This window comes from Rana temporaria, chromosome 7, assembly GCF_905171775.1.
Source record: "Rana temporaria chromosome 7, aRanTem1.1, whole genome shotgun sequence".
Taxonomy (NCBI): domain Eukaryota; kingdom Metazoa; phylum Chordata; class Amphibia; order Anura; family Ranidae; genus Rana; species Rana temporaria.
In genome coordinates this window covers 6,422,726-6,437,241 of record NC_053495.1, presented here as the reverse complement: position 1 = coordinate 6,437,241, position 14,516 = coordinate 6,422,726, and the positions used below count along the sequence as shown (strand labels likewise).

The following is a 14,516-nucleotide window of genomic DNA, read 5'->3' as shown; positions in this document are numbered from 1 at the left end:
GTGTAGATTGGCGCACACACACACACACTCGGCGATCGGAGGATTGTGATCGAACGTTCCTCACGCGTCTTGTTTTTTTCTTTTCACAGTTGCAGAGAACATGGAATTATTGGTGAATAATAACAGAGAAACCCTTTCCTCCCCGACGGGCAATCCCATCCACTCCATGCACATCGACTACAGAGAGTCTTGTAAGAGGAAAACACTTGCTATATTCTCATAGCTGGAAACTTTACCTCTTTGCGTTTTATTATTATATACTAGACATGTGCAGTTCGTTTTTTATTACCAATCGAAATTCGGACAACATTTTCAGTAATCAGAGATTTGGATCTATCTGAATTTCCAAATCCTAATAGGAATTTCAATGAATCCAAAATAAATTCTAACTGTGTAAATTACCCTTAAAGAGGACGTAAACCCAGGAAAAAAAAAACACCACCTGCAAGACAAAGGCATAATGAGCTAGTATGCATGACATACTAGCTCATTATGTAATACTTGCCTCTGATCGAAGCCCCCGCAGCCATACTCTTCCAACTCCCGGGCAGCCGACATCTTGCCTGGGGTATACTTCTGCGGCTCCGGCGCTCTGATTGGCCAGAGCCGCGATGACGTCACTCCCACGCATGTGTGCTGGAGCCGGCAGTGACGGCACGGCCTCAGTGAGGAACGGCACACTACAGTGCGCCTGTGCCGCTGTGTACGGCGCATGTGCCGTCGACAGTGGCACCCGTGATTATAGTAAACCGCGGAGGTTTAGGAGATATTTCTTGCACCTACAGGTAAGCCTTAATCTAGGCTTACCTGTAGGTTAAAGGGGTTGTAAAGGTTCCTTTTTTATTTTTGAAAAATAACAAACATGTCATACTTGCCTCCACTGTGCACAGAGTGGCCCCGATCGTCCTCTTCTGGGGTCCCACGGCGGCTCTTGCGGCTCCTCCCAGCAAGAGCTAACCCCCCTCTGGTAAGCTCTCTCACGAGGAAGTTACCTTGTGGGCGCGCTAGCCATAGCTGCCGAGTGTATGGCTCGGCCCCGCCCCCTGGCGGCCGCGTCATTGGACTTGATTGACAGCAGCGTGAGCCAATGACTGCGCTGCTATCAATCCTATCCAATGAAGAGCCGCGGAGAGAGCGACGCGGGATCGCGCCCACAGAGATTCGGGGCTCAGGTGAGTAAAATGGGGATGGCTGGGGGGCCGCAAGGTGCATAGGATGCAATTAAGGTAAAAAAAACAAAGGTTTACAACCCCTTTAAATGGACAATAATAGAATAGAAAAAAATGAATAGATTACAATAGAATTATTTTTTTTTACGAATATAGCCATCTTCGAATCTTGAAATTTGTATTTGGAATGTCGAAATTCGAATTTTCAAAATTTAATTTGTAAATAACGAATATACAAAAAAAAATCCCAAAACAAATCATTCTAATATAACAAATATGATGAAACAAAATTAATAACTAAACGAATGAATCCCAAATTAAACAAAACACATCTCTATTGACCTCTTGGCATCCGCGCTATAGCCGAATGACGGCTACAGCGCGGACCCATGCTCGAGCGGCCTGCGCGCCCCCTGCAGGGCGCGCACGGCCCGCCCTGTGATCAGTGAGTCTATGAGACTCGGCTGATCACAGATCGGAGTAAGGGGTCGGTCTCGACCCCATACCACGTGATCAGCTGTCAGCCAATGACAGCTGATCATGTGATCAGAGGCGGCTCTAGGCTTTGTGAGGCCTTAGGCAAAACTTGACATGGGGCCCCACTCACGCCCATGATGGGAAAAATAATTAAAGGACAAGAGCCTTTTCCCCACAACCCTGGCCGGTGGTTTTGGGGGTCTGCGGGCAGGGGGCTTATCGGAATCTGGAAGCCCCCTTTAACAAGTTGGCCCCCAGATCCTGCTCTTTAATAACTGAGGGGCGGGTGCCACCCGGTGAACCCGCCCCCTTGTGACGTCATTGACTGAGGGCCTGCTGGCCCATTGACATCACAAGAGCTGGTGTCACCGATATTCACTGGTTGTTAGGGATGCAGGGCTCCTAACGCTGCCTGAGCACAGCAGCGTTAAACTCCCTTAAAAAAAACTGGAGTAATGCATTGGGTAAGTTAGGCCGCCGCGAGGCCCCTGTGAGTGCGAGGCCTTAGGCGACCGCCTAATTTGCCTAATTAAAGAGCCGCCTCTGCATGTGATGTAAACAGAGCCGGTAATCTGCAATTTTTTTCTCCTCACGCTGATGGCGTGAGGAGGAAAAAAAAAAGCTGATCGCTGGCGGAAGACAGAGGGACATTGGTCCCAATAAGGGAGAGCTGCAGACAGCTTCTCTGGGCCACTTGTTAGTGTCGCCTATCAGTGCCCCACAGTGTCGCCTATCAGTGGCCACAGTGTCGCCTATCAGTGGCCACAGTGCCGCCTATCAGTGCCCACAGTGCCGCCTATCAGTGCCCACAGTGCCACCTATCAATGTCACAAATAATTGTGTCTAATAAACAATGCTGCCCATCAGTGTCACCTAGCAGTGCCACCTTATCTGTGCCCATCAGTGCCGCCCATTAGTAACACCTATCGGTGCCCATCAGTGCCACCTATCTGTCCCCCATCAGTACTGCCTTATCTGTTCCCATCATTGCCGCCTTATCTGTGCCTATCAGTGCCCACAGTGCCGCCTATCAGTGCCCACAGTGCCGCCTATCAGTGCCAATTTTTCCTGGTGTGTGAATGGAATTATTTGGGAGCATCAATTGTAAATGTATAATAGACATTTTGGGACCGAAGTATTGTGGTTTTAGATGATGATGATGCTGAGGGTTCCTTGTGGGCGGGGCAGTTCCCGTGATCTGTATCTCCTCGCTGCTCTTTGCTGTCCTCAGAGCATCCATTGTTTTCATCCTATCAGTTCTTCTCCTGACCTTCCCTGTCCTCTGCTCGTGTAGACATCCCCAGCAGCAGCTCTGGTGGCGGGCATTTCCACGGGGCCATTTACTCTGGAAATAGTATTGGGACCAGCTCCATGCCGCTTCTCATCACCAACGTCCTGGACAACCTGAGGCCGGAGCTGCTAGACGAGGTGAAGGACGTTCTGATCCCGGAGGGCCATCTGATCCTCCACCGCGATCGCATCATTGGGAAAGGTGAGCGCCTTTTTATTGTGTGAAATCAAATTTTTGGTGAACATCCATCGGGCAGTCAAGAATAGAAGACTTCACAGAATGAGACTTCAGTGGGGTAGTCCTTAAAGGGTTGGGCCGCCCAAGAGTAATGTTTGACGATAGGTGAAGCCATAGGTCTGCGCAGCCTATTGGATTAGGGTGTGCACCCCAAAGCTCAAACACACTCTACCGATCACTCACCGTGTTCATTCAGAAAGGGAAGGGGCCAGTAAATACATATTTATCGGCCCCTTCCCCCCCTTATCCTAAAACATCTCCACAGCAACAGGAGAGGAGAGAAGCCGGAGGTGCTGCAGAGGGAAGGGGAGCCAGGGCGGTAGGTGGAAACTGTGCTCTACAGGGTGATTAGAGTGTGCCCGGGCACACCCTGTGCGCACGCCTATGGGTGAAGCTTTGCGAGTCAGCCTCTGGCTTCTACCTGTGTTGAATGCTCCCCAATGATGAGAGTTTGGGGTGCTTCACCATCCTTTGTGTTCCAGCTTCTGCTGCATTGTCCATAATGTACAAATACATGAAAAGCCAGCAGAGATGAGAACTCCTCATAATGGGCACAGCAGGTGGGCAGATGCAGAAGCTCAGCACAGGGATGGTGGGAACCCCCCATAATGGGCAAAGCAGGTGTTAAAACCAAGGAACTCCGTGCAAAGGTGGTGAAAGGCCCTCATTATGGTTACAGCAGGGGTGGAAACCTGGAAACTCGGCACCGGGATGATGGGAGCCCCTCATAATGGGCACAGCAGGTGTACAGACCAGGGAACTCAGCACAGGGATGGTAAGAACTCCTCATTGGCACAGCAGGTGTACAGACCAGGGAACTCAGCACAGGGATGGTAAGAACTCCTCATTGGCACAGCAGGTGTACAGACCCGGGAACTCAGCACAAGGATGGTGGGAACCCCTCATAATGGGCACAGCGGGTGTACAGACCATGGAACTCACCACAGGGTTGGTGGGAGCCCCACATAATGGGTACAGCAGGGGTGGAAACCTGGAAACTCAGCACAGGGATGGTGGGAACCCCTCATAATGGGCACAGCAGGTGTACAGACCAGGGAACTCAGCACAGGGATGGTAAGAACTCCTCATTGGCACAGCAGGTGTACAGACCCGGGAACTCAGCACAAGGATGGTGGGAACACCTCATAATGGGCACAGCAGTAGTATAGACCCGGGAACTCGGCACAAGGATGGTGGGAACCCCTCATAATGGGCACAGCAGGTGTACAGACCCGGGAACTCTGCACAGGGATGGTGGGAACCCCTCATAATGGGCACAGCAGTAGTATAGACCCGGGAACTCGGCACAGGGATGGTGGGAACCCCTCATAATGGGCACAGCAGGTGTACAGACCCGGGAACTCAGCACAGGTATGGTGGGAACCCCTCATAATGGGCACAGCAGGTGTAGAGACCCGGGAACTCGGCACAGGAATGGTGAGAACTCTTCATTGGCACAGCAGGTGTACAGACCCCAGAACTCAGCACAAGGATGGTGGGTGCCCCTCATAATGGGCCCAGGCAGGTGTACAGACCCAGGAACTCGGCACAGGGATGGTGGGAACCCCTCATAATGGGCACCGCAGGTGTACAGACCCCGGAACTCGGCACAGGGATGGTGGGAACCTCTCATAATAGACATAGCAGATGTAGAGACCTTGGAACTCCGCACAGGGATGGTGGGAACCCCTCATAATGGGCACAGCAGATGTACAGACCCGGGAACTCGGCACAGGGATGGTGGGAACCTCTCATAATGGGCACAGCGGGTGTACAGACCCGGCAACTCAGCACAGGGATGGTGGGAACCTCTCATAATGGGCACAGCAGATGTACAGACCCGGGAACTCAGCACAGGGATGGTGGGAACCTCTCATAATGGGCACAGCGGGTGTACAGACCCGGCAACTCAGCACAGGGATGGTGGGAACCTCTCATAATGGGCACAGCAGATGTACAGACCCGGGAACTCAGCACCGGGATGGTGGGAACCTCTCATAATGGGCACAGCGGGTGTACAGACCCGGGAACTCAGCACAGGGATGGTGGGAACCTCTCATAATGGGCACAGCGGGTGTACAGACCCGGGAACTCAGCACAGGGATGGTGGGAACCTCTCATAATGGGCACAGCAGGTGTACAGACCCGGGAACTCAGCACCGGGATGGTGGGAACCTCTCATAATGAGCACAGCGGGTGTGCAGACCCGGGAACTCAGCACAGGGATGGTGGGAACCCCTCATAATGGGCACAGCAGGAGTCCAGACCAAGCAACTCTTGGTGGTGGTTCAGAATTTAGCACGTAGTGATTCCAAAAATATTTCTTCAAACTTTTATGAAAAATAAAACTATTGGGGACATTTTATCAGACTTGTTGGAGGGTGACGATGCAGAATGGGAACACCGGTCCTCAGGTATTGATGTCTAAACTGCTACCTAACCACCAAATGAAAACTTACAAATGCCAGGATGAGAGCTGAGCTGGGATAATCTGTTTATATAAAAGAGAATGTAGGGGGGTCGGGGATTTTGGTATTTGTACTTCTGATCTTCTGATTTCGCTTTATACTTTTTTCTTTTGTAGGACATTTTGGCAGTGTGTACCACGGGACGTACTGTGAAGAGGATGGCCAGGAGATGCACTGCGCTGTCAAGTCTCTCAACAGTGAGCATATCATATACAAGGGTTCTGCATGGTTGTCATGTTCTGGGGTCCTCAGGGGCCCCATCGGACAGTGGGAGTCCTGCAGCTGGGACAGATTTGGGCGGAGACACTTATCTTTAATGACTTTTATTAGATATTTTAGTTGGCTTTGGTCTCCCCGAAGTTACACCCGGAGGGCCAGCCAATGGAGAGAGAGGGTTTTGTGGTAGGATAGACGTACCTCTGAACTTGCCAGGAGGAAGAAATAGATAAAGTGACTCAATGGTGGATCCAGAGAAGCCAATGAACCTCAACTATAGAAGGAAGGGGCTGATCCAAGGATTTGTATCGTTTATTGGATGTGTCGATTGAATTGTCTGATGATGTCATTGTGTCTCGTCTTCTTAGGGATAACGGATGTGGAGGAGGTGGAGGAGTTCCTTAGAGAAGGGATCCTGATGAAGAGCTTCCATCACCCGCATGTCTTGTCCCTCATTGGGATCTTCTTACCGCGGGAGGGTCTTCCCTTGGTGGTCCTGCCATACATGTCACATGGAGACCTGAGACACTTCATCCGCAGCGAGGACAGAGTAAGTCCGCCGTGTCTTCTTCCATTTATAAGATTTCACGGGAAGGATCTAGAAAGGGTTGTGTACCTGTGGGACCCGCTCTGCCAGAACTACTATGCCTGCTTAAGGATAAAGTCCATGGAGAAATTTCCTCCATTCCACAAACAGACACCAGCTTTGGTCCTTGTAGACCCCCTAGTGCCCAACCTACGGCTCTTTTCCACTTCCTGTGGAGCCACACAGTCTAACAATTCCACAAATGTGCAAACATGAACTGTAATATGGGTGATCTCTAACAGTCTCATGTAACAAATCTTTAGTCTCTGACCATCTCCTGTAGTACTATAGTATGTCTGCTGTCTCTGACCATGTTACATGTTTGCATTCTCTGACCATCTCCTGTAGTATGTCTGCAGTCTCTGACCATCTCCTGTAGTACTATAGTATGTCTGTTGTCTCTGACCATGTTGCATGTTTGCATTCTCTGACTGTCTGCCCTCTCTGACCATCTCCTGTAGCATGTCTGCAGTCTCTGACCATCTCCTGTAGTATGTCTGCAGTCTCTGACCATCTCCTGTACCATCTCTGCAGTCTCTGATCGTCTCCTGTATTATGTCTGCAGTCTCTGACCCTCTCCTGTAGTATGTCTGCAGTCTCTGACCCTCTCCTGTATTATGTCTGCAGTCTCTGATCGCCTCCTGTACTATCTCTGCAGTCTCTGACCATCTCCTGTAGTATGTCTGCAGTCTCTGACCATCTCCTGTAGTATGCCTGTAGTCTCTGTCCATATCCTGTAGTATGTCTGCAGTCTCTGACCATCTCCTGTAGTATGCCTATAGTCTCTGACCATCTCCTGTAGTACTATAGTATGTTTGCTGTCTCTGACCATCTTTGCATTCTCTGACTATCTCCTGTATCTGACCATCTCCAGTAGTATGTCTGCAGTCTCTGACCATCTCCTGTAGTCTGTAGTCTCTGACCATCTCCTGTAGTATGTCTGAAGTCTCTGACCATCTCCTGTAGTCTGTAGTCTCTGACCATCTCCAGTAGTATGTCTGAAGTCTCTGACCATCTCCTGTAGTCTCTGACCATCTCCTGTAGTATGTCTGCAGTCTCTGACCATCTCCTGTATCATGTCTGCAGTCTCTGACCATCTCCTGTAGTATGTCTGCAGTCTCTGACCATCTCCTGTAGTATGTCTGCAGTCTCTGACCATCTCCTGTAGTATCTCTGCAGTCTCTGACCATCTCCTGTAGTATCTCTGCAGTCTCTGACCATCTCCTGTAGTATCTCTGCAGTCTCTGACCATCTCCTGTATCCTGTCTACAGTCTCTGACCATCTCCTGTAGTATGTCTGCAGTCTCTGAACATCTCCTATATCATGTCTGAAGTCTCTGACCATCTCCTGTAGTATATCTGCAGTCTCTGACCATCTCCTGTAGTATGTCTGCAGTCTCTGATCATCTCCTGTAGTATATCTGCAGTCTCTGACAGCTTTCTGCATCATTACATTCACTGAATATTATGATGACAGTGGCAACAATTGAGTCAATGACTGTTTGGGACACGAAGAGAAGTGCCTATAATGAAATCTGTGGGCTTTGGAAGTCTCTGGGAAGTTGGCATTGCGGCGCAGCTTGTCCCGGGAGACCCCGCCGTGATCCTCTCTGGCTTTTCTTAGTAGCGGGAGTTAATGGGTTATGTGGAGTTTCTGGATGGAGAGTCTGCACACCATGACATGCCAAGAGAACGTTCGTTGCAGGCCTCATTAATCTCCAGAGATAAAGAGAATGTTCTGCCAAAAAAATCTCATCTGTAAAACAGAAGTCCTGTTAGGAATCTTCTTTTTTTTTGTTCTATGTAGCGGGAAAATCTGTAGAAGTTCTCACCAACAAAAGCCTCCCCCTGCCCATGCTGGCATCCATAGGTGTGTGCAGCCTATTGCATTAGGGTGTGTATCAGTGGCGGCTGGTGCTCAAAATTTTTGGGGGGGCGCAAAACGAAAAAAAAAAATAATTGCAGCCTCACTGTGCCCATCAAATGCAGCCACTGTGCCATCAATTGTCACCACTGTGCCATCAATTGTCACCACTGTGCCATGCCATCAACTGTCACCACTGTGACATGCCATCAAACACAGCCACTGTGCCATCAATTCGCACCACTGTGCCATTTCATCAAACGCAGCCACTGTGACATGCCATCAAACGCAGCCACTGTGCCATCAATTCGCACCACTGTGCCATGCCATCAAACGCAGCCACTGTGACATGCCCTCAAACACAGCCACTGTGCCATCAATTATCACCACTGTGCCATGCCATCAAACGCAGCCACTGTGCCATCAAACGCAGCCACTGTGCCATCAATTGTCGCCACTGTGCCAATTGTCGCCACTGTGCCCATTGTTGCCACTGTGCCCTTTGTCGCCACTGTGCCCTTTGTCGCCACTGTGCCCTTTGTCGCCACTGTGCCCTTTGTCGCCGCTGTGCCCTGTAAAATGCACTTACCTTTCTCCTTCCACGTCTCTCGATGTCTTCTCCCGCCTTGGTGACGCTTCAGCCAATCAGGTTACCGATAACCAGAATCGGTGAACCTGATTGGCTGAGACGGCCGTCGGTCTTATCCAAGGAACGCACCCCCCGTACGTTCCGAGGATAAGCATCCGGGAGACGAGGGCTGTACTCGGAAAGCCTATCAGAGCTGCTGACACTTCCGCACAGCCAACCAGCTGCCGTTATTCAGGTGGTCGGCGCTCAAGTTCTGGTCCGGCCACCAGAATAGACCAGCGGCAGCTGGCAACAATAACATACATTCATGCAATGCATGGATGTATGTTATTTCAGTGGCGCTGCGGAGCCAGAGGGGGCGGCGCTCCAGCGCCCTCTATAGACGGACCGCCACTGGTGTGTATCCTAAAGCTCATGTATCTATATATGGGTGGGGTTGCTGTTGAGACCAATGCGACCCCCTGAAGCTCCGCCAGTGAGGCATGGGGTGAATAGGGTGTGCCCAGGCACATCCAGCACACCCTGTGCACACGCCTATGATTGCATCTACAGCCCTGGTGGCCCAACCTGTGGGCTGAGGGTCACATGTGGCCCTTTAGAGACCCTAGCTGTTAGTATTGGAAACATTCATTAGTAAAGGGGAATCTCTAGGGGTCTCACAAAGCATGTGCCCAGTCTCCCATATCTCCTCATCCAACCACACCTGTTGCAGGTCTGTAGTCTCTGAACATCTCCTCTCATATGTCTGAAGTCTCTTGACAGTTTTCTGTCATTTAATGAAAATTATGTGTGGCCCTTTGGAGCCGTCAGGGGCCACTACATCTATGAGTTAGCAACCACTGATCTACAGACTGCCAAAGTTAGAAATTGCATACTGGCGTCCCGGCATGCAGTGTCCATCCTCCCCATTGTATTTGTAGATGGGATCTACCCAGGGCCGGTGCTACCACTAGGCAGCCGCTTAGGGCGCACTGCTGCCAAGGGCGCCCGACCACTGGTGTTCCTACTCTCTTTTCTCTGCAGCATTGATGGGCGGTGGTGAGGCTGCATTTGATGGGCGCCGGTGAGGCTGCATTTGATGGGCGCCGGTGAGGCTGCATTTGATGGGCGCCGGTGAGGCTGCATTTGATGGGCGCCGGTGAGGCTGCATTTGATGGGCGCCGGTGAGGCTGCATTTGATGGGCGCCGGTGAGGCTGCATTTGATGGGCGCCGGTATGGCTGCATTTGATGGGCGCCGGTGAGGCTGCATTTGATGGGCGCCGGTGAGGCTGCATTTGATGGGCGCCGGTGAGGCTGCATTTGATGGGCGCCGGTGAGGCTGCATTTGATGGGCGCCGGTGAGGCTGCATTTGATGGGCGCCGGTGAGGCTGCATTCGATGGGCGCTTCATTAAAAAGGTGGGGTGTACATGGGCAGGGCAAAGGGGTGGAGCCAAGGGGTGGAGCCTAGGGTGTCAAAAATTCACCCAGATTCAATACTTTTACAGCGCTTTGAATGGTCCTGCCTGGCCACCACCTGTGGTGGGGTTTCTGGACTCTCCTGTTCCTCCAGGACGAAAGTAAGCTCACCAGGACTGCTTCCCACAAAGGAGATGGAGGAACTTCCGTTCCACGATCTCTGCGATGCATGAACCTGGAAGCAACAAGGATTTCGGCACTTCCGGTTTCAGAGCCGTCATTTCCCGGCTGTTACATCCAGGAAAGCAGCTAAGAAAGCATGATCTGTGCTTGATTAGCTGCTTTGGAGGGCAAGGGAGACATCAAGGGTCTAATAGACTCCTGATGTCTCCATAAAGAGGACCTGCCACCTTGCCCAACGCCATCACAAGGGGGCTTGTTATCCTTTTTTTTGATGGCAATTAGGTTCCATTCACACTCAAGTATACTGCAGCGACACCTGCTGAACTTGTTTTTTTTTTCCTGGGTTTTTTTGTGGCGCGTTTTTAGAGCAGCACCATTTATTTGAATGGGCCTCCCTCTGCTGCAGAAACGCGCCAAAGAAGCAAATCTACAAAATTTGTGCGATTTTAGCACGTTTTGCCGCTCGACAATCACGGCAAAATGTCACCGCATTTGGGGTGCCATTAAGAAATAATGATGTCGGAAACGCATCCCATGTTTTGCCGCGATTTCTGGAGTCATGGGCAGAATTGCGTGATTCCATCACACTCAGGTGGAAATGGAGCCTGAAGGTAAATGTAAGAAGTGTAAAAAAATAAAATGTAAATAAATAAATAATGCTTAAACAAAATTAAAAGCACCCCCCCCCTCCCCCACGCATGCATGCAAATGTAAACATGCGCCTAGGTCTGGCATGCCTATGTACACAGTGATTGCACCACTCATATGACTGATCACCACAAAGTGTGAGTGAGAGCAATAATTCTAGGGCCATCATAAAATCTAAACTGATAACCTGTGAAGAATTTGAAAAAAGTCACCTATGGAGAATTTTAGGGAATTAAAGTTTATCACTATTTCCCAGGCATGTACTATTTTAAATCTTGACATATTTGGTATCTATTTACTTGACACCAACATCATCTTTTTATATAAAAATATAAAATAAATTATATAAATATAAAAGTATTATTTTGTGTGTGTGTGTATATGTGTATATATATATATATATATATATATATATATATATATATATAAAAATAATGTGTGTGTGTGTGTGTGTATATATATATATATATATATATATATATATATATATATATATATATATATATATATAATTTATTTATTTTTTTTTTATTTTTTTTAAATCTGCGTTTGATAAATGGCTGCAGAAATATCGAGTGACATAATAATAAATTGCAACAGCCACCATTTTCTTCTCCAATCTATAATAATAACAACCTGCCCCTCTGTACACACAGAACCCCACGGTGAAGGATCTGGTCGGGTTCGGTCTGCAGGTTTCCCGGGGAATGGAATATTTGGCCCAGGAGAAGTTTGTACACCGAGATCTGGCGGCACGGAACTGCATGTGAGTTGATCAAGAGGCTCCTGGCCGACCCGTCTCATTACCGGCTAGAAATGGCGATTATCGTCTAGTCACCGCCAGGGAGGAAAAATGCTGCAGCTGGTGATGAAGAGTTTCACCAATATAGTCCTTGAAAGGCCGGCTAAGAAAACTGTTCTAATATTTGTAAATTACAGCAGAAAACCTGGTTTATTATTTAGGTTTTATACTATTATTATTAATATATTAATGAATGGGATTAATATATTAATAATACAAATAAAATATAAATCCTGTGTAATAAGATAAATGATAATATTTATCTTATTACACAGGATTTATATATTATTTGTATTGTTAATAATAAATAGGATTTTTTATTGTTGGGGGTGGAGGACACTGAGCAAGGGCCAATGGAATGATTGACAGAGAGGGATGAAGAACACGGAGTGGAGACCAATAGAGGGATTGGCAGAGAGGGGTGGAGGACACTGAGTAAGGGACAGTGGAGGGATTGGCAGAGCAAGGTAGAGGACATGGAATGGAGACCAATGGAGGGGTTGGCAGAGAGGAGTGGAGGGATTGGCAGAGCAAGGTAGAGGACATGGAATGGAGAACAATTTGGGAGGTTGGCAGAGAGGGGTGGAGAACACTGAGTGGAGGCCAGTGGAGGGATTGGCAGAGAGGGGTGGAGGATACTGAGTAAGGGACAGTGGAGGGATTGGCAGAGCAAGGTAGAGGACATGGAATGGAGACCAATGGAGGGGTTGGCAGAGAGGGTGGAGGACACTGAGTAAGGGACAGTGGAGGGATTGGTAGAGGACATGGAATGGAGGCCAATGGAGGGGTTGGTAGAGAGGGGTAGAGGGATTGGTAGAGGACATGGAATGGAGACCAATGGAGGGATTGGCAGAGAGGGGTGGAGGACACTGAGTAAGGGACAGTGGAGGGATTGGCAGAGCAAGGTAGAGGACATGGAATGGAGACCAATGGAGGGACTGGCAGAGAGGGGTGGAGGACACTGAGTAAGGGACAGTGGAGGGATTGGCAGAGCAAGGTAGAGGACATGGAATGGAGACCAATGGAGGTGTTGGCAGAGAGGGGTGGAGAACACTGAGTGGAGGGATTGCCAGAGCAGGATGGAGGCCACTGAGCGAAGGCCAATGGAAGGATTGGCAGAGAAGGGTGGAAGACACTGAGCGGTTGGTAAGGTAGAAGGGGGGTAGTCTGTGTAGAGGAAGGCCAATGGGAAGTGAGTTGCAATAGTTAATGCAAGCGATAACCAGGGAGTGAATTGGTGTCTTGGGTTTTTCATTGGTCAAGAAGTGGCAAATTCTTGAAATGTCACATGGTGAAGATCTGGACAGTGATTGGATGTGGGGCCAAAGAGAGAGTTAGTAAGTCATTATGTCAGTTTCCAGACAGCAGGAAGAGAACCTGTCTGCATTTGATGGATAGGCGTCACTTGATAAGAACATGGCTGAATTTCGCGGTCGTTTTTTTCAGGCTGGACGACGCGTACCGGGTGAAAGTGGCAGATTTCGGCCTGGCCCGCGATGTCTTTGACAAGGAATACTACAGTGTGCGTCGTCATAAAAACACGCGGCTGCCGGTGAAGTGGATGGCGCTGGAGAGTTTACAGACGCAGAAATTCACCACCAAGAGTGATGTGGTGAGAAAAGGAGTCAGAAATCGGGGATTTATGTGACATCAGTATGAAGCATATCCATCTCTTTATGTGGAATAATAATTATATATTTTTTTTCCCCGCAGTGGTCATTCGGGGTGCTGCTGTGGGAGCTGATGACTCGGGGAGCCCCCCCATATCCAGACGTAGACCCCTATGACATCACCCGATACCTGTACAAGGGGAGACGCCTTCAACAGCCAGAGTATTGCCCGGACCCACTGTGAGTACCTCTACTTTGCCACATCTCTGCCCATGGCCACGCTTGACCCAATTGGCCAGATATTTGTCCTCTTTCACTGTGGCATCCTGGGGGTGGACGGCTGGGTTTTAATGGGCTCTACCCTGCACCCACATACCCTCTGGCCTCCATCTGATGTCCAATCAGACATCAAGGCTTCCAATCTGTTGCAAAAAAAATTGTCTGTTGTCTACAGAGAGAGGGTTAGGGGTGCAGGATACTCGGAAAAATCGGTAGTATCTTCTGACCTTGTAGAACTCTGTAGACCCCGATGGGTGCCAATGTTTAAGTAGTCTCTGCATTCAGACCTCTCTTAAGCTCAGATGGGCAAATATCTGAACAGGACTCTTCTTCAGCTCCTCCAGGCGAAGGCCTAATCTACCTCTGTGTCCCCGATTGATCCTCTGTCCCCCTCTGTGTCTCAATTTGATCCCCTATGCTCCGCTGTGAGTGAGATACTTGTATAGCGCAACACATGCGAACCGAATCGCCTCTGGGTGCTTGGTATCCATTTCCTACTATATTTTGCCTTCAGAATAGATGGGTTTTGAGTTTTTTTCTGAAGGCCTGGCTGTGTCTCGGTTTGATCCTCTGTGTCTCGTTTTGATCCTTTGTCCTCCTCTGTGTCTCGGTTTGATCCTCTGTCCTCCTCTGTGTCTCGGTTTGGTCCTCTGTCCTCCTCGGTGTCTCGGTTTGATCCTCTGTCCTCCTCGGTGTCTC

The 14,516-nt window shown here is 49.4% G+C and overlaps 1 protein-coding gene across 2 annotated transcripts in view; it reads left to right on the top strand.

Annotated features, from left to right (window-relative positions):
• Window positions 1–14,516, top strand: part of MST1R (macrophage stimulating 1 receptor) — a 72,224-nt gene that overhangs the window by 56,117 nt on the left and 1,591 nt on the right. For both annotated transcript variants that reach the window (XM_040358780.1, XM_040358782.1), the window contains exons 15-21: window positions 90–191; window positions 2,941–3,138; window positions 5,759–5,839; window positions 6,227–6,408; window positions 11,783–11,892; window positions 13,375–13,540; window positions 13,642–13,778. In XM_040358780.1, the coding sequence (XP_040214714.1) occupies window positions 90–191; window positions 2,941–3,138; window positions 5,759–5,839; window positions 6,227–6,408; window positions 11,783–11,892; window positions 13,375–13,540; window positions 13,642–13,778 (976 nt within the window). The remainder of the gene's footprint in view (window positions 1–89; window positions 192–2,940; window positions 3,139–5,758; window positions 5,840–6,226; window positions 6,409–11,782; window positions 11,893–13,374; window positions 13,541–13,641; window positions 13,779–14,516) is intronic.